General features: G+C 35.4%; 1 protein-coding gene across 2 annotated transcripts in view; it reads left to right on the top strand.

Annotated features, from left to right (window-relative positions):
* Positions 1 to 17,012, top strand: part of LOC134538486 (gastrula zinc finger protein XlCGF57.1-like) — a 31,310-nt gene extending 14,298 nt beyond the window's left edge. For both annotated transcript variants that reach the window (XM_063379856.1, XM_063379857.1), the window contains exon 4: positions 14,677 to 17,012. In XM_063379856.1, coding sequence (XP_063235926.1) covers positions 14,677 to 15,860 — 1,184 coding nt within the window. In that variant the 3' untranslated portion in view covers positions 15,861 to 17,012. The remainder of the gene's footprint in view (positions 1 to 14,676) is intronic.
* The last annotated feature ends 1,479 nt before the right edge of the window (positions 17,013 to 18,491 follow it).

Raw genomic sequence — 18,491 nt, 5'->3', positions numbered from 1 at the left:
AACTCTTACGATGAAATTAGCACAATTATTATTACTGTGAATTAACTCTATAAACCACTTCGGTATAATCTTGGCGCAAATATAACTTTTTTGCTATCTATGCCATAAATTAGACTCGGTGCATCTAAGTTTCTTCAGCCATGCATTTGCAATGTGCTGTCTTATTAGTAAAATATCATGAATATATCATAAATAAACTATATTAATGCAAATCCCAATTCCTTTGTGTACTTTTAATTTTATGTAACTAGAGTTTCAAATTAAATTTCGTTAAGCCTAAATCTACTATTTTTTTAATACTAAGACATCTTAGTTATTTTTTTGCAAGTGACATGCAGAAAGTAAAATATCAAAAATTAAAAATAGGTTAAATACTTTTAGAATAAATGTCTGAAATTTTATAACATTTCACAATTGATTCAATGGACAGTAACATGTTTACGAACTCCCTCAAAAAAAAATTGCATCTATATTAAGTTGTTACATCTTATTCGAGGAGCAATACCAAATCATTTTCATAATATATTTTTAACTAGCCGTGGCCCGCGACTTCGTCCGCGTGGGATTTATTCAATCGTTACAAATAGTACTTCATTGTGAAAATTGATTCGCAAAAATACGACTATATGTTGCACAGCTGAAACCCGCACGGTTGGTGTGCCCATTTAAAAAAATGACATTTGTTGCAGACGTTCAGAGTTATGCGCGTATCTACAGTACATATATTTTTGTTATATTTGTAATTTTTTTGTGCTTACCTATAGCTTAGCTACTATTATATACTACACCTATTTTCATTCTCTCAGTATATTTAGTATTTTTTTTTTTTGTTTTATGTATTATTTCATTATTTTTTTTTAATTATTTACATAATACATACACCCTTCTTTTTGCACTGGAGGTTACTAAAAAAGAGTATATTAGAAGGTTTCGATATAATTAATTTGATGATTATTTTATTATTTTTATCCAGCTACTATTCTATACACATATTTTTATTCTCTAAGTGTTTTTTTAATTTTTTTTGTCCATTTTTGCAGATAGAACATGTAGATTGTTGCTCAAGATTTACAGATAACTGAAGTTTAAAAGCAGAATGAGCAGTTTTTCCATCCTTTAGGAGTGTTGCAGCAATTCCTGATGAAGCAACTGCTATTGCTATCTTACCTGATTGTCTTATCTTCGCAAGTATCATATTTGCAAGGAACGTCTTTCCAGTGCCACCTGGGGCATCCAAAAAGAAAATTTTTCCTTTGTTATTATTCACGCTATCGACCATAGTCTCAAAATCATTTTTGCCATCATATCGACAGTTCTGCGTCTGAAATGAAATAAATCTGCAAGAATTGTGGATTTTGGCCTGATGGTGGTAAAAGACTACTTATAAGATGATAAACTTGGCCCTCTATTTTAAAAGTGGGCATAAAATTTTGTTCTCTAATAACTTTCACGCCAAACGATGTCATTTGAATTAGGCTATTGTACCTACGTATGTTGGTTAAAAAATGTCTAGATAGTGAATGATTATTTGTCAAAAGACTTTTTATTGGCTGTGGAGGCTCCTGAATATTGGGGAGACTGACTTTTCCAGAAACACAGCACAAACCATTAGGTTCATCGGCCCCCCAATTTTTGGCAGAACATTTAGAGCAGATCTTATACATGGCTCCGATTTGGACGGAAGACTGTTCAGCATAATCAATCTGTGGATCGTATCTGAAAGCCGATTAGTTACTGTGAGCTAAAATTTGATTGCGAACTCTAGCCGTTGACTTCTGTTGTCTTTCTCTCTGATTCCGAAGGTGTTCGGAACGCTCAGAGCTCGATTCCCTAGCGTGAACTTGTACATTTCTAATATTTTGTTCTTCAAGCCGCTGCGAACGCTCAATACTCGACTCTCGCGCGCGGACTTGAAATGTTTGCAAATTTTGTTCAGCAAGCCGTCGTGAACGCTCAATACTTGACTCTCTTGCACGCGATTGCAACGCGTATTCTCTCTGACTTGCAAGACTATTTTCAGTTTCTGATGGAGATTCTCCATCACGACGTATTTATATTGCCCTAGCCTGTAAACTATTTCTAGAAAGTTGAGATCATGATCTTTTGAGCATTTTAAAATGATAAAAAAAACTAAATACTTCATCAACTAATACTAAATTATTTGCTTACATGTTGAACAAGAATTAGCCTGTATATGAAGTGGTGATTGAAAAATTATAAAAAATTCAAAATATTTTCAAGGAAAAATATACGAAATCGCACACAACAGCTGCGTAGGGAGCCGACCGCACGAGTGAGCTGCGTGGCACTTTATTTTGTGACATTGACTCCCCTCCCTTAGGTCAAATCCTGCTGCCTGCTAGCCGAGCGGGGTGTGGGCGGGGCGCGGGAGCAGAGGCAGGCGGTGGTGGGAGACACCACGACGACGGACTGTTGCTAGTTACTGAATTACAAACATAGAAATATTAAAATATGTTTCTTAAATAATGTGGTTAATAAATAACGCAGTAAAAAGTAGCCTATGTTCATCAGGGATAGAAAAATTAAAATATGTTGCTCAAATAATGTGGTTAATAAATAACGCGGTAAAAAGTGGCCTATGTTCATCAGGGATAGAAAAATTAAAATATGTTGCTTAAATAATGTGGTTAATAAATAACGCGGTAAAAAGTAGCCTATGTTCATCAGGGATAATGTCGGCTTCTAATGGAAAAAGAATTGTTCAAATCGGTCCAGTAGTTTCGGAGCCTATTCAATACAAACAAACAAACAAATCTTTCCTCTTTATAATATTAGTGTAGATATGACCTGTTATAACTGCAAGGGGTGGAAAAAGCGGGGGTTAAAGGACAAATTAATTGAATAATTTCCTTCACTTTTAAATCTGTTACCATTTATTGTAAATCTTAAAATACTACAAAAAACTTTCTTCTGAAACAATTTTTGATAATACGAACCATTACTGCAAGGAATATAAAAAAACAGGGGCTGGAATAAAAAAAATATAACTTCCGTTCTTATTTATTTTTAACTTTTTAATATTATGTTAAACTTTTGTTGAAAATAAAGTGGTGAAAAAGTACTCAATCACTATTTAAAAATTTTGTCTGCACAGTTTTTGGTGAGGCAAAATATTACTGCTGGAGGTTGAAATAACAAAAGGGCTAAAAATTTAAAATTCCTTCCTACGTAGCTTACACTATCAGATTCGTTCAAATGTATTGGTAAACTTCTAAGCATAAATTTTTCGTACTTAATGTTAAAATTAATTTGGTGTGTAGCTAACTATTATATTTTTATTAAACTAATATTTATGGTACCTTATCCTGAAGCTGATGCAATGTGACATTTCCACAAAAAAAAATTACAAAGAGCATTTATTTTTTTTTCAGTTTTTCACTTCCTGAAATGTTTTTTGATCATTTTGTAAAGACGTGTTGCATTTAAACAAGTAATTATTCAGTATTAACAAATCCTGAGATGCTAGTTTAGGGTAGTTATACTTGAAAAATGGTAATACCAAGTTAATGGTTGTTTAAGTTAGGTTAGCTACACTAAAACTATATTGGAAATGATTGCCTAGTTTAGGTTAGCAACATAAATAATATGGTAAAATAATCTGTTAAACTGTTTCTTACGTCATATTAGCAAAAATAACTGTAAAAATGTAGCAGAGCTATTTTAACAAATACAGTAAAACCTTTTTGTTGCGACCCCATTTATTGCGACCACCTCTCTATTACAACCCGATTTCGAGGAACCGTGAAAAAATTGCCGAAAATCCGAAGAAAATCGGACAGAAAATAAGTTTCTTGTGGTGAGTAGCGTGTTACTGCGTTTCTCTTGCCGAGTGCTTCCTGTCGACCGCTGTCAGCGCTTAACAACCCCCATTCCAAGTCCCTTTGCCGGCAGGGTGCAGATAAAGGTTTTTGTGGCAACGTGTTTACGTTTAGCTTTTTGGGAGTGTCTAGTGTGGTACGCAGTTAAGGCAAAGCTACCTGCTGGATTTCTCTTGATTTTGATTACTATCGGTTGACAATACACAGCGACCGACTGGATGCACGCCCGCCTCGACTTGTTTTAACTGCCGCAGCGATGTTTATTTTGACAGCTCAAGCAATTATCTTTTCCCCGTGGGTTGATAGAAAAAGGTCGCTTCACCCAGCATAAAAAAAAGGCTACGCCACTTATTCCCCGTGCAGGAAACACACTGGCTGCCGTCTGTCTACCCCGCATTTATCTTTCTTCTAACATTCCACGTCTCGCCTCTCGCGCGAGCAATAACTAGGGCCATGATTAGATGGTGAATCGCGAAATTTTCCGCGAATTTATATGGAAAATATGAAAAAAGCGATTTTTAAGAAAAACCGCTACATAACACTGAAATTGCACAATACAAGTCTCTTATATTTTAATGTGAAAAGCTTGATAGTCAAGACTTGCCCGGGTCCTGGTTGATAAGCTGGAAGAATTTCCTGCCTTGCATTTCTACGTGCTTCCTCTAATCAGCTTTAGGGCGCCGTCTGGTCAGCGTGTGTGTTAGTGAAGCGGGATGATAAGAGCAACGCTCAATGGTGCTTCTAGCGCGGTAAAACCTCTAAGTGCAAGGCTCTGAACTGGCGCGCAGTCATCTCGTTCCCGTCAGATAACTGTGAAATTTGAGCGGTGACCGTAACATTATATGGCTGAAAAATAAAGATAAAGGTGTAATGCATTTCCCTATGATACTTTCAAGAAATTTGTAACTGGTTTTTTACACCTAAAACTTCGAAAACATGCCTTTTAGCCATTTTATCCCAATAGAACCAGTTGGGCATTAACAAATTCTCAAATGCTTTTCGTAAACAGACTCCAGTCGGATATATAGTATAGTTTGGAAATCGCGTAGGTTTTTCGTGGCTGTGCGCGGCACACGACTGTAGTTGCCATGCGTCACGCGCCGAGAATGTTGTCCGGCAGGAAGGGCGAGTATAGTTCATTTGCGGCAAAAATGAATACTTTTACGGCCCTGCTAAATTTTTCCATTAAAGAAATTTTGAAGTTTCAGTGATTTTCCAGCAGAAATAATGTTGTGTAACTAACAAACAAATTGTATCGAAACAATTAACGGTAAATGACTGTCGCGGGGGCCCTTAAACATTTTTCATTTTACCAGAAATGGACTATACAAACCTTGCTTTCGTCGCACGCAGTTTGGAGAAGGGGAGGAAGGATGTTGACAGTTTCACATGCCAAAGGACGATGAGGGAGGAGGGGGAGAGAGACACGATGGTTTGTATGCCTGGGAGGGATGAACCTTGTAGTCTGGACAAGGGAAGGAGAGGTAAGCCGTATGACGTCATGCATCCGCCGCCTGTGCTGCCGCTAGCCTGTCTAGACGATATTCCCGCGCTCCCACTTACGTTGCACAAGCTACTGCTGCCGTATTTTTAAATGAAATGTCCAATTATTTTTTTGTTATTCTTACATGAACATTATTGGAAGTATTAAAGCCGACACAAAAATACGCTGTGTGTTAAAATTAACAGATTTTAATGATCTTTCATTTGGTTTTTTTTTTTTTTTAATTTTTTTCTTCTGATTTTCACATTTTGGTCAAAATGTCCACTTTTTTGACAGTTCCCGAGAATGTATTCGTAAAATCACTGCTTCGTTAAATTCGGGGTTCTAGTGTATTTAACTACTGCAAGCAGAAAACGTACATGTAAACTAACCAGTAAAAATAAACTGTCTTTTGACATATTTTCTTTAGAGGTGGCCTGTAGGGCGACGGACTTGTCATGAAGGTTGAAGTGGGTTAAAAGCAAAGCCGTCTAGCATTGTGAGTGACGGCATCCTGCCATTGTACGGCTGGTTTCTTAGCGAGTAGCGGTTTGGGAAAAGGTGGGGGGGAGGAGGGGTTGAAATCAACTGAAAATTTCTGAAAACATCTATTACGACCCCCCCCTCTATTACGACCCTATTCCTGGGAACCGTGAAGGGTCGTTTCAGAGAGTTTTGACTGTATTTTAACCTATTTTATCGTATTATTTTGAAAAAAGGATATTATTAAATCGTTAGATACATAAGTCTTAACGTTCTACTTACACAGGAATAACAAAAATATAGCAAGCTCTTTCATTCAACTCAAGCCACACAAGTTGAGATGTACTAGAAGGTGTGCATCTTTGTGGTCACAAAACACCGGTTTTTCCAAACAATAAAAATCTTTGTCACCTCAGTCTACAAACACACCTCTAATCTAGTGATCTACACTCACAAAATCTTGCTAATGTAAATAGCCTCATTATCTGGGGTGTCAGTGCTCTGTGTGAAAAGTAGCAGAATTTTTATCAAACGAGTCCATTGGGCAAGGTTCGTGTATGCTCGTGTCTTTTCGGCTAACTTGAGTAAGTGCTTCGTCAAGCCGTAAGTACGTCAAACAAGCTCTTGCTTGAGCAGGCAGTCTTGTTCACGGACTATGAAACATGGATGTTGAAATTGCCGCCTTGAGAAACAAGACGGTGTTCGCCGAGACGGTCTCGTTGCTCGAGACACGACTATGAATACCAGCCTTGGTGTGTGTGGCTGCACTGGGATAGTGTGGACAGTCCGAGCACCATCCGGCTCCTCCTGAAATGTAGTGTAGGGCAGGGTTAGACATACCAGACTTACATGGTTTGGAGGTATACTTTTATTTCATTTTGATTATAAATGTTAAGTCATTGATCATTTTGTAGAGGCATGTTGCATTTAAACAAGTAGTTATTCAGTATTACCAGTTCTGGAGATGCTAGTTTAGGGTAGTTATACTTGAAAAATGTTAATACCATGTTAATGGTTGATTAAGTTAGGTTAGCTACACTAAAAAAGCCGTCGTCCGGGGTCTCGGGCTCGAGTCCCGGTGCGGCTCCTAGCGGGAATGGCTGTTGTCGATGTAGTGTTTCCGGGTGGGCGCCAGACTAGCTCTGTTTCTAGCCGATAGGTGGGTCGTGGGGTTGGTTGCCCTGCGTGGCCCACTAGGACCGTCGGCGGTGTTGCGTGGGATGTGAGGGATTCCCTACTTGGTGGTGGTTGGGAGTCGTATGGTTAATTGATTAGGCGCTGAATTAATGCGGCAAATGACGTGCGTCGTTTATTCATGCGACTGTGGGCTTGGTGTAATACCGTGGATTACACACCACGTCGTACAGAGGGTGACGTCACACAATACAGAAGTTACACAACTACACAAAGTTATTCTGAAAAGTTACGTAATAAAGGCGTGGCACAAGTTTACTAAAATGTTACGTGGTGGTGCGTTGCACAAGTTTACTCAAGAATGTTTCAGGTTCAAGGCGTTGCACAAAATTACTAAAATGTTACGTATTAGCGTGGCACTAGGCGGTTCTGAGCATGGTTGCACAAAAGGGGGGTGAGGACGATTGGAGGTGGGCAATCCGGTATATCTTTGTCTCGAGGCGGTGTTCGCGTCCACTGTAGTGGAGCGCGGACCGCAGCTAAATTCGTCCAAGTTCCCTTACGGGGTGTTGTCAGCGCCGGGGCGACTGGCTTTAATTCAAGTTCTGTGGTTCGGTTGGCGGCCCGTACCGTATACTGAAAACTACCCCGCAGACCAAGTGTGGTGCAGTGGGTTTTAAAAATTACACGGCCGGATTAAGTCCTGGACCGAAAATTTGGACCGGGTACGCACGGAGAGATTAATAAAAAGAGGTTTCGAGGAAGTGACCATAATTACCAGAAGTGAGTTCAATGCAGACATGATGTCTCTCCGTGGGACGTGCGTCCGCCCCGGTCCGCGAGTCGCGCTGTACTGCCGTCGTGTCATGGTGTTCGGCCGAGGCTCGGTGTCCCTCGCGCCAGGGTTGACCTCATTACGTTATTTTCCAATTTAACAAGTTAACAAGAGATTTTAAGGGCGCTAAATTCCTACATTAATTATTAAGGCTAAATTAACATTACTCATCCCTTCTACAATTTATAGTTAGGGCACTCCTACGTCGCACTTTCATTAAGCGAACGATTAACTTATACGTAATGTTGTTTATATTCTTTGTGTGTTTTATCAAAGTGATTAACTGTAGTGTCGGTCTGTTTATAATGGGGCCGGTTCTACCTTGTCTGCTGGTGGCTCGCCTGACTCGGGTGGGCCGTGGCTAGGGGTGCGTTTCGTTAGCGGGAACGTATACTGGCGGTTGCAGGTCGGGCTTTGGGGTGGCCTTCGGTCGGCCGACGTCAAAACTATATTGAAAATGATTGATTAGTTTAGGTTAGCAACATAAATAATATGGTAAAATAATAGGTTAAACGGTTTCTTATGTCATATTAGCATTCTTGGTACTTATAAATGGGTTCTAGTATTTTATGTACTGTTCGCAGGATTGCAGGTTTGAGTAGACATTGTCTATGGTGCGAAATGCTTTTTGAGATCTTGTAAGGTCTTGCTTGAACTTAAGAGGAGGATTGATTTTAATAATTTCAGGAGATGAGATGATAGGCTCAATCTCAAGAAATTATGCATGTAACAAGTATTGCTCATTTTTATTATTATTTATAATTCTGACTGTAGTTGTTTTAATTATTTTGTCTGGTAATACTATTGATACTACATGAGTTGAATGACTGTAGTGCATGTTTGTGTAATTAGTTACTGCATATCATCAAGATGTTTGTATTTAGAACTAAAATAAATCTAAATTAGTATAAATAGTAATATATATACTATTGGTTACACTCTATTCTTATACATGCATAATTGTTTTGACTAAGTTACTGAAGATTTTCAATGTAAAAATGATCCGTTCATAGTCATGTATGAATGCTGTTTACTACATCATTTTTTATTAATCTAAATTAATGCATAGTCATAGGAAATAGCACCTTATAATTTCAATCATAAAATTTTATTTCCCAATTGTATACAACCAATACAATTTTACCTTTTCATAATGTACATTATTATTTAGAAATAATAAAAATGAAATATTATTAAAATAAATAATCTGTGTCAGAATAAAAAATAGTATTTTTCACTACCCATTTTCAGCATTAGTTAATAAAAAATGCAGTGAAACATGCATTACACAGCACAGCACTTAATGTAGAATTCTGACTGAGAAGATATAAATGTAGAAAATAATTATTTTAAATAGAAAACCATATTAAAATGAATAGAAAGGTTTTATTTAGACCTAATGTCTACAGAAATAAAAGAGATGATATATTAAATGTTATATGAAAAAATGTTTACTAACAAAAAATATATGTATATTTAAGATGGCAGTATTCACTAATGCAACTAATTCTCCCTTATAATCACGTTAGTAGTTCTATAGATTTATTTAATTACATACTATCCATTTCAGATATGCATAATGCTGCTCAATTGTAGTTTCACTCAAATCTACTTGTGAACTTGTGAAAACAGAGCATTCAGGTGTGACTGCACTGTTCTGATATACACACTCGGCACACTTTACCCTGCAATAACACCCAAATGACACCAGAGAAACAACACTTTTAACTATTTGTTTGCTTATTAACAAAAACAGTACTGTTGTCCTCTCAAATATATGAAGTGGAATGTGAACATTCTTATTCATAAATACATACTTTCACTAAAAACAATCAAATTTTAATTTTTTTTGTATCTTTTTATAGGTTGCTTGAAAAGTAATGAAGTGCATCTAATAAATGAAGAAAGAACTCAAGATGAAAAGAACTTAGAAATGTTTGTTTGTATGGATGATCACTTCCTATCTCCACAGTCATGTAGCTCATTTCAGTCAAATTCATTGAGCCTGAGTTTGGAGGGAAAAGACCAGGAACCAGAACAAGTAGGGGCTCCCAAGACGTGTCGGTGTGGCAACAGTGGTTCACTTGCTGTTAAAAACATTCGTCCGTGTTCTTTGTGTTCTGTGAAGTCCACTCGCAAGAATCGAATCAAGGAACATTTAAAAACTAACACTGATGCAAAACCATTTGTATGTTCGATATGTTCTGCCAAGTTCAGTCTAAAGAGCAATATGAATAGACACCTCCTATCTCACGCGGATGAAAAGCCATTCTCATGTTCTTTATGTTCTATTAAGTTCACTGAAAAGAGTGCACTATATAAACACATGAGAAACCACACGGGTGAGAAACCATTCTCATGTCCACAATGTCCTTCTAAGTATGCTTTTAATTCTAGTTTGCAAGCACACCTCAGAGCACACACTGGTGAGAAGCCGTTCTCATGTTCGTTGTGCTTAGCTAAGTTTAGTCACAAGAGTAGTTTAAATACACACCTCAAAACTCACACAGGCGAAAAGCCATTCTCGTGTTCCTTATGTTCTGCTACGTTCGCTGTAAAGAATTCGCTCATTAAACACGTGAGAATACACACTGGTGAAAAACCATTCTCATGTTCTCAGTGCCCTTATAAGTTTACTTTTAAGAATAGTTTGCATGCACACTTAAGAGTACACACAGGTGAAAAGCCGTACTCATGTTCTCTATGCTCTGCTAAGTTTAGTCAAAAAGGTAATCTGAATAGACACCTCATGACTCACACAAACTTCTCATGTTCACTATGTTTTGTTAAGTTCACTGAAAAGAGTTTACTTATTAAACATATGAGGAAACACACTAATAAGAAACCTTTTCTCAAGTTCACAATATCTTTCTAAGTTTGCTTTCAAGAATAGTTTGTATGCACACTTAAACAGGATAAAAGTCATTCTAGTGTTCATTATGTTTTTTTTTAAAGGTTACAAAAGAGTTCCCTAAAAAAATATGAACCAACACAGTCTAATGGCGCTTGGGTATTTTTTTTACATAAGAAGTTAAATAAAATGAGATTTTTAATCCAAACCTCATCAAAAATGTTTGTGAGCAGCCATTCACATAGGTACTAATTATAATTTTTAAGATCATTTGATCATATAAGAGCACACACTAGCTGAAAAATAAGGCTGCATACAAAGAAAAGCTACATACCAATAAAAATTATATATGTGCTTTTTAATTGTTATACTTTAGTGATTAATAGTGAATACTGGTCCATATCACTAAAAAAAAAATTATTTATTGTGAATATTCCTTATATAAATTGTGTTTATAAACTTTTTCAAGAGTATTTTCAAGTGTGTTTATTATATAAGTGAGGTTATGTTATACTTCTTTAGGTGCCCTGTGAAAAAATTATGAGGATTAATTTTTATGATGCATGTGCTGCATGCAATAAAAATTGACTGGATGAAAAAAGGCTACATATAAATAAAAATTACATATGTGCTTTTATATCATATACTTTAGTGATTGATATATTAAATACTGGTTCATATAATTAAAAATATTTATTTATTGTGAATATTAGTGACAGAAATTGTGTTTATAACTTTTGCAAGTATATTTTCAAGTGTGTTTATATTAGTGAGATTATGTTCCTGTAAGTATAATTTATTTGTATTATAAATTATCAGATTTTTATTTAATAAATAATAAAAAATATAATTACAACAAAACATTTGACATATTTATTGATTTTCATTATTAATTAACAATTATCTCTATTAATTTACTAAATTAAATATTTTTACACATGTATTTATATTAATATTGAATACTAAGTATTGAAATTTTTTAATTTGATAGTATTTATACTTGACCAACCGTACAGTAGACTCCCGATGATCTGGGAGCGGGTTATCCCGTTTGTGGATTAACCGTGCCATATTTCACTTTAAAAAAAATAATAATAATTTTTGTCTTATTTCCGTAAGCACACAATTGCAATGGCACTTGTGTAGCATTAAATACAATGCAACTAATTAAAAATATGACGAATCAAAAAACAATATATTGTGCTAGTGGAAAATCATGGCAGACACACATTTAGTAAACAACAGAGTCTGGAATTATGTTAACAGGTTAAATCATTTTTTTAATATTAGAAAACATTAAGTTTATGCTTTTTAAATTCTTAATAGAACTGAAATATATATCTCCTATATCAATAGCATTATTATTTTGTAATTTGGAAAGGTTGGTAGTTCCTAACTTATGGGGGAAAACAAATGTTATGCCTAAGCCCTGTAAAAATGCAGTATGTGATTTTTTCAATTTAATTTTAGGTTATTTAATCTCAAAATGTTATTTAACATGTATTTTAATGTACTTTAAATGTATTTGGATACATATTAGTACTGTAAATTAATTTTAACAGGGTAGTGTCTTGATTGTAATGGTAGTCAACTATAACATTTGCCTATTTGGAAAAAAAATTATTTTTATTATAATACTCTCTTATGGGAAAAAAATATATGTGACTAGCATTGTTTTGATTAGCGCTCTTGTTTCACTGGAAAAATTTGGGTGTTACTTTGAGGGACAGTTGTTACAGTGTTATGTCTAGTTAGTCAGGATAAAAAATTTCAATCAGTTGTATGTACCAGTCATCTCAAAATTATTTTTGTTGCTGAGAATTGCAAACAAGCATTTATCAGTTTTTTTATTCGTTTTTGAGCAGTAAATATAAATTAGTAAATGTTATATTAATTTTTGTACTCATCATTGCGTGAACAAAATTATTAATCCTATAACTGAGACTGTATTTATAAGTACAAAAAAGCCTGGGGTGCTCTCTTCTGTCATTTTCATATTGACCATGTCAAACAAATAGACATTAGTGGCAGTAAATTTAATACAACTGATATCAAGCAACATACAGTTTTTTTTTTTTCCATTAAATTTAACTGTTTTGTTCATTGATTGATTCTTGTTTTAAGCTTGTGTACTAAAAAAATTTCTTTTATAAAGAGTTGTAGTTAGTTCTGTTGCTGTTGCTGTTGAACAGATGCCTTAAATTTAAATATTAATTATTTCTTGGTTCATATTGAATTAAATCTTTTATAAATTCCTTGAAATGCACTGCAAAATCACATCACTAAGACCCTGGAAGCACGTCAAAATTAAACTTACACTTTAATTGTCTCAACTTAAAAAAAATCAGGAGTAAATAACCTCCGGGGGGGGGGGGGGGGGGGGGGGGGGGGGGTTGAGAGGCTCTTGGAAACACTCCGAATCGAAAGAGAAAATTTTTTTTGAAATGATGTGGTTTTGTCCCCTTCCCCCTCCTCCTGAAGGGAGGCAGTCGACTTCGGGCAAATTTCCCACCATGCCCCTGACTCATGGATGTATAAAAAGCATGGTGGTTTTCCCCCTATGACCATCCCTTCTCCACCTTCTCTCTTCGGGTCAAAGTCATGAAATCATTCTATAGTCATCGGGATTAAACAAATACTTGCAAAGTTTCAAATCAATGTGTCAATTAGAAGTAGGTTAAAATAAAATCGACTTACATGATTTTATTACATAGTTACAAATGAAGCTAATAAAAGCATGTTAAAAACACTATAGCACCAAGTTCCTGCTGTGGATGCATTCTTAGGGTCAAGCCAGATTACCAAGTACTTTCTTTAAACACTTCTCCAAAATACTGCACCACACAAACTTATAATGTAAACTTGCTAGTTTTATTTTCTTTTTTATTTATTATAACTTACCTCCATTTTGTATTATATATCAACCAAGTTATCTTGTAAAAAAAAATTGTGATCTAGTTGATTTTTCTTTTGTTGTATTTCATATTTGCTGGTTCTTGTGTTGTCATGTTTTGAATGGTATTGTTGTTTGTGTTTCTCTTGTGTGGTGTAGTCCCTGCAATAGGGACTACAATATCTTTGGTACCTTTCTGTATGTTGTGCCCACCTATAAAGTTTCCAAACTTTCGGTGAGCATGGTATAATAAATAAAATAAATTAAAAATTATCTTATGAATTTTTTTTATTGTTTCAGAGATCCAAAACTTTTTACTAAATAAAAAAAAATCTATAATTCTGAAGATAAATCTTTGTTTCTTGTGGGTGGGGGAGGGGGTGTTTGAATAAGTTTTTTTCTGTGTATGTGCATCTGTCAATGTGTGTGTGACAGTGTGTATCTATCCGAGTGTTTGTTTGTGTGTGTGCATATATTATATAGTGTGTATATATTATAAAATGAGTTGGTTGATATAAGTAAGCTACTTTTAAAATACTGTAAAATTATTAGGAATTACCAATTTAAAATTTAGCTAACAACTTCACTAACCAACTTGTGCTATAAAGAAGCATTTTTTGAATTTAGTTAACATTTGTTATTTATTGCATTATTATTTACTTTTTGACCTTTGAGACCTAGATTTGGATTCGAGGGGTGAATTTGAGGCAGTCGTTGAGATTTGGATTTTATATTCTGATTCTGGAAAATTGGGATTTTACCCTTCACTAATTACAACCAAAATTTAACTAAATATACTTAGCAGTATTCACAAATACAACTAATTGTCCATTGTAATCATACTTTTGTTTATATTAATTTATTTAATTACTATCCATCTCAAATCATCAGCCAAAATGTGCAGAATGCTGCTCAATGGTATTTTCATTCAAATCTAGTTGCTTGCGTGAGTTCGGAGATACGCACCCGGCAATACTTTACCCTGCACTAACACTAAAATGACACCAGAGAAACAAAGCATTTAATTGCTTGTATACATATTAACAAAAAGACAATTTCCCTCTCAGATGTAAACATTCTCGTACTTAGATACATTGTTTTCTTAAAAAAAAAAAAAAACTATTGAATGTTTTAATTTTTTTTATTGGTGTTTTATAGGTTGTTTGAAAAGATATGAAAAGCATTGGACAGATGAAGAAAGAACTCAAGATGAGAAGTATTCATCTCAACAATCGTGTAGCTCGTTTCATCTTGTTCAATTGAAATCATTGGGCCCGAGTTTGGAGGAAAAAGACCTTGAAGGAAAACAAGTAGTGAATCTCAAGAAGTGTCCTTGTGTGGTTGCTAAAGATAGCAGTGGTTCACATACCGTTGAAAACATTCTTCCGTGTTCTTTGCAATTCACTCCTAAGGATAAAATTAAGGAAAGTTTAAAAACTTGCACTGCCAAGGATCTATTTACATGTGCATTTTGTTCTTCGGAGTACACTAAAAAGAGTCAAATTAGGAGACACATAAGAATGCATATGGGTGCAGCGCTATACTCATGCTCACAGTGTCCGTCTAAGTTTAGAATGAAAAGTAATCTAAGCGCACACCTGAGCACGCACAGGGGTGAAAAGCCATTCTCGTGTTCATTTTGCTCTGCTAAGTTTAGTGTAAAGAGTAATTTGAATAGACACCGATTATTACACGGTGTTGAGAAGCCATTCGTATGTTCCATATGTTCTGCTGAGTTTAGTGCAAAGTGTAATTTGATTAGACACTTCACATCACACACAAATGAAAAATCATTCTCGTGTTCATTATGTTCTGTTAAGTTCACTAAAAAGAGTAAACTTAATAATCATATGAAAATACACAATGGTGAAAAGCCATTTTCATGTTCACGATGCCCTGCTAAATTTGCTTTTAAGGGTAATCTGAATGCACACTTCAAAACTCACACTGATGAGAAACCATTTCCATGTTCTTTATGCCCTGCTAAATTTAGCTATATTAATAGTTTAAATAGACACTTCAGATATCACACAGGTGAAAGACCGTTCTCTTGTTTTTTATGTTCTGCTTCGTTTACATTGAAGAGAGCTCTTAGTAAACATATGATATCACACACTGGTGAGAAGCCATTCTCATGTTCACAATGTTCTTCTAGTTTCACTTCTAAGAATAAATTGCAAGAACACTTGAGAACACACACAGGTGAGAAGCCGTTCACTTGTTCTTTATGTTCTGCTAGGTTTAGTCAAAAGGGCAATTTGAATAGACACCTCATCTCACACACTGGTGAGAAGGCATTCTCACGTTCACCAAAGAACGCACTTAAAAAAAAAAACTTATAAGAAAATACACTGATGAAAAGTCTGCAGATGTTTGACAAATATACATGGTGAAATTAGAAGTGTTAATTGAATGCACACTTCACAAAAAGTCATTATTCAATTTCTTTTTTAAATCATTGAAAAAGTGTACATATGAGAGGTAACACTTTTGAAACTACTATGTCTGTTTTTATTTATTTATTTTTAAATTTTATATTACTGAAAAATATATCCTTGTTTTATTTTTTAAACCTATCATAGTTATAAACTTAAGTTTAAAATGGTAATATCTTTCGGTAAATTGGAAATAAATGCTATAAGTAATTTTTTGTATGATTACAATGTTTGAGTTACTACACAAAATAATTTTTTATCGTACATGTGAGCAACCACGCTGAGGTGAAGTTCTTCTGTGATTTGTGTTGGACATAGTCATAGGTAGCATGTGCACACGCACACATTCACTCATGCATAAGACATAAATTGTGTATGTTTAATTTATTTTGAACTAATCTGACCCTATTGCATTTTGATTTTAATAGCCTATTGAATCATTTTAATTTTTTTGCTCTAGCAATCAGTAGATAAGGGGAACTATTTCCAGTAATATCTTGCAATGACATTTTTTTTGTGATACAATTATAAAAGTTTATGAATTTACAAATTAATAATTTCATTTCCAATGGTTGATAGTTTAGATTTCACACTTTCAAAGAGTAATGAGAGAAATTAATTTTAATATTTGTAGTGTAAATGAAACTACACTTATGATAATGTTATGGTGTGGCCACTCATAGTTTCAAAGATTTTTTTCGTCAATGGACCATTTTTTTAAACACAATAAATTAAGGAAAAACATAAATTTATATCAATGTTCAACTTTATATGAACTTTACTTGTTTTACCTTTGGTTAAATACCATCTTGCTATTAAAACTAATAAAGTAAAATAGTTATAGTTGTTATGTGTTTTTTTAGTGAGGTTCTATGTAGAGGTTTGGTGTGTCAATAAGCATAATATCTGGGTAACTGTAAGCAATGCATCATCCACAATTTAAGTGTTTTGCAGTGTACACTTCACCGGCAAAATCATCTTACTTTGAACGTATGTTGGTTCAAGATATTCTATTTGTTTATAGAAAAACATTGAGAAATAAAATACTTTTAAACTAAACCAACTTTAATTTGTTATTTACAATTAAATGCTTCCTTGTTATATTACCTATGCAAAAAAAATTACACAAAGTAAAATTACACAAAGTAAAATTATTCAAATAAAAGGAAATAATGTCGCGGGTCGAAATTTTCCATTGGTTTTGGAATCATATTTTAGGACTTCTGGCGGGACTCTGGGCTGGCTGCTCTGTTCACTCGCTGCGCAAGTGACGTGATCGGGTAATTGGGGCACGGGGCTGGCATGCAGATCGTTCATCCGCGCGCCTGTCACAGTCTGGGCGCGCTGGCGCAATAGGCCGCGTGGTGTGGCCACACGTCTGGGTGGAGGGGGTAGCTTGCTCAGCTGTCCTGGTTATTTGTTTGTGAAACTTGGGTTCAGCAACCGTGGATTGTTCTGGTAGGCGGTGCGGTGCACGGAGATTTAAGCGCAAGTTAGAGAGAGGTCGGGGCTCACTCGGGCGGAGGCTATGCCTCTTGTCAGTGGTAATGAGCACTTTAGTTGGTGATACAGTCGTGTCACTCCGACAGAGGCTATGCCTGTCGTCGGATGTGGCGAGCACCCTAGTTCGGGAGTAGGGAAGTAACTACGGATGTAGGCTCACTGGTTGGGATGCTGCCCGACTTGGTAGCGAGTCGGTAGAGTCAGAGTCCGGCATCTGTTTCAGGCTACGAGAGCAGGAGAGACCCTCGTATCAGTTGTACAGTGTTTGGATCAGGAAAATGTCCAGCTGCTTTAGAGACATGAGTACAAAACTATCTTTTCTTTGAAGTAATGATAAATTATGGGTTTTGGCTAGGGACTATGCAACTACACTGATGCCTTCGACCCTTGTGACAGGCTGGGGCGTTAGACCCATGAATACCGAATTTGGTTAGACTTTGAGCTAGCCTTTGCCCTCCCAAACAATTCCAGCAATCCAACTCCAGAAACTTCACTAGGCCTACCCTGGGTATTGAATGCGAGACTGTTGGTGACAGCAAATTCTACTGTTATAATGTATTCGAATAACAGATCCAGATCTAATTAAAATGGCATTTATCTCTGATAAGGGGGAACCAATGGTTTCCTTGGTTACATGGAATTATTGACTGTTTGTGCCGGTGAACTCATTCGTTAGCGGGTTTACAGTAAAAGCTCTGAGATGTGTATCAAAAATAGATACATTACACTGAACTAAGAACTAGTACCACTACTGGCATTTATGCTTAAGTATTTACTTTAATTGGAGTTGGCCAACCGTAAGCTTCAAAGTTTAAAGATGGTAAGTTGAGCTCGGGCCAAATATATCAAGACAGGGGCACATGGAAATTGTATATTTGTTAATGTTAAATTATTGTTACAATAAGTCGCTGCAAAATAAACAGCACTTCTTGGGATACATGATTATCCTATACATGGACAGTTAGGAACTACTATTATTGACTGGATATCAGCTCGTCAAATATATGAAAATTATTGTTTAGAAAAGTAATAAAT

This window comes from Bacillus rossius, chromosome 13 (genome assembly GCF_032445375.1).
Source record: "Bacillus rossius redtenbacheri isolate Brsri chromosome 13, Brsri_v3, whole genome shotgun sequence".
In the NCBI taxonomy this organism is placed as follows: Eukaryota; Metazoa; Arthropoda; class Insecta; order Phasmatodea; family Bacillidae; genus Bacillus; species Bacillus rossius.
The sequence above is the reverse complement of the archived record's forward strand: the minus strand, read 5'-3'. Positions and strand labels throughout refer to the sequence as shown.